Below are 2,038 nucleotides of genomic sequence, written 5' to 3'. Positions count from 1 at the left end.
AACAATAGTACTAATAAAAGATGTTGAAATTTTGTTATACATATAATATTAAAATACAATGAAAGATATTTCAACAACAATAACAATAGTACTAATAAAAGATGTTGAAATTTTGTTATACATATAATATTAAAATACAATGAAAGATATTTCAACAACAATAACAATAGTACTAATAAAAGATGTTGAAATTTTGTTATACATATAATATTAAAATACAATGAAAGATATTTTTATGATAAAATTTTAAAAACAATCAAAGTATAAGTAAAAGTCTTTTAAAAAAAAAAGAAAACAAAAATTTTACAAATAAAACAATAAAATTAAACATAATTAGCCGTTTTTTCCTTTAGCCAATTGCTTGAAAAATATTTACAGTAATTTTTTTTTTTTTTGCAAATAATTTGATGCAAAAAAAAAGTTAAAAATAAAGTAAAAACGAAAAAGTTAAATATTGTTTTCCAATGGTTATCAAAATGCTTATCAAAGGCTACTTCATATTAAAAAAAAAATTAATTCAGTTTTACAATAATAATTTAATTAATCATAGCAACGGACAATATCAATTACTTAGTATATGATATTGTATGAGAATTACAATCGAATATATTTCTTCCAATAATTTTGAAAAGATCGTTAAAATGAAAGAATAAAATTTGAGATGACAGTAAAGTAAAAAAAAAAGAAAAAAAGGAAACAAAAAAAAAGAGTTGACAAGTTTTATTAAATTACATTAAATAACACAAATATTTCAAATTTTTCGTTTACCTTAAATTTTTTTTGTTTAAATTAAAGTAATTTTGAAAGTTTTTAAGAGGAAAAAAAAAGAAAACCTTTCCAATTTTTAATTAAACAACATCAACTTTAAATCTTTTTGTATTTAAAACTACAATTTCGAATTTTTTTTTTTTATTTTGATTTCAAATGCAATAGTTTTATAAAGCAAAAGTTGTTGTCATTATCTGGTACCAGGAAGTGAAATGTCACATTTAAACTTTTTTTTTCTCATAATTCATATATACCTAACCTAATAGACATTGATTGTAATCAGATCATATGAAATACCGGTTTAGAGAACATAGGTCATGTATGAATAAATGATTTCAGGTTTTAAAATTCATACGAGATTTTTACCACCGTACTAAATGAGTAATGTGTAATACATTTGATTGAAATAATTGTCATCGTTACTTGTATTCCATTCATATATGGTATTACCGATAGTTATTACGGGAAGTATTGGTAAATACCATAATTTTACTGCATTTCTCTTTTTTTTTTTTTTGTTAACAACATTACCATCGTCATTATTATCATAACCATCATCACCATCATCATCATCATCATCATCATCATCATCATCATCATCACTAATATAATTTTTTCCTACAACAAGCTGTCATCATTATTACTATACTATTACAATCATTATTTTTTTACTATTATTCCTATCGATTAAATCTATCAATCATTCATTTTTACTACTATCATTAATGCTACTATATTATCATCTTATTAATTAATTCATATGCCAACAAGGCTATAAATAGGGAAGCAATTTGTTTTGGCTTATTAAACTAGCCAGGATAAAACTTAGTAAACATCAATTATTCACGACACTCCTGCTAATACTTTTATTGCTATTTTATACTGTTGTTTACTAAACAGATTATTTTCTTAACTTGTTTTTATTTCAAAACTACCAATTAAAAAGATTGTCCATTTCGAGAGCAGAGAAAATACTCGAGAGTTTATTTCAAAGAGATTATTCATTCCATATTGCAGCAAACTTTTATTATTGGTATAATTTTATTACAAACATAAATATTCCTGATGTTATCATTTTCACCATTATTATTATCATCATTATCACTATTATCATCATTATTACTATCCATATCACTACAATTCATCATTACTACTACCATTTGGTTCCTTTTGCCATCATTTCCACATCAATTTGTATTACATATAAATAGTCAACAATTTGATTGTGATATTTTGAATCCAAGATGTCGAGAATACTATCGACAAATGA

General features: G+C 22.8%; 1 protein-coding gene across 1 annotated transcript; it reads right to left on the bottom strand.

The window, feature by feature from the left end:
* Positions 1–1,141: 1,141 nt before the first annotated feature.
* LOAG_15018 (hypothetical protein) lies at positions 1,142–1,916 on the bottom strand (the record flags this gene model as incomplete). The annotated part of the gene is made up of 2 exons (XM_003150510.2): positions 1,142–1,386; positions 1,850–1,916. 2 exons carry the CDS (start codon positions 1,914–1,916, stop codon positions 1,142–1,144), a joined length of 312 nt encoding a protein of 103 aa, XP_003150558.2.
* Between the last annotated feature and the right edge of the window lie 122 nt (positions 1,917–2,038).

The sequence above is a fragment of the Loa loa genome (assembly GCF_000183805.2).
Source record: "Loa loa unplaced genomic scaffold supercont3.112, whole genome shotgun sequence".
Taxonomy (NCBI): domain Eukaryota; kingdom Metazoa; phylum Nematoda; class Chromadorea; order Rhabditida; family Onchocercidae; genus Loa; species Loa loa.
The sequence above is the reverse complement of the archived record's forward strand: the minus strand, read 5'-3'. Positions and strand labels throughout refer to the sequence as shown.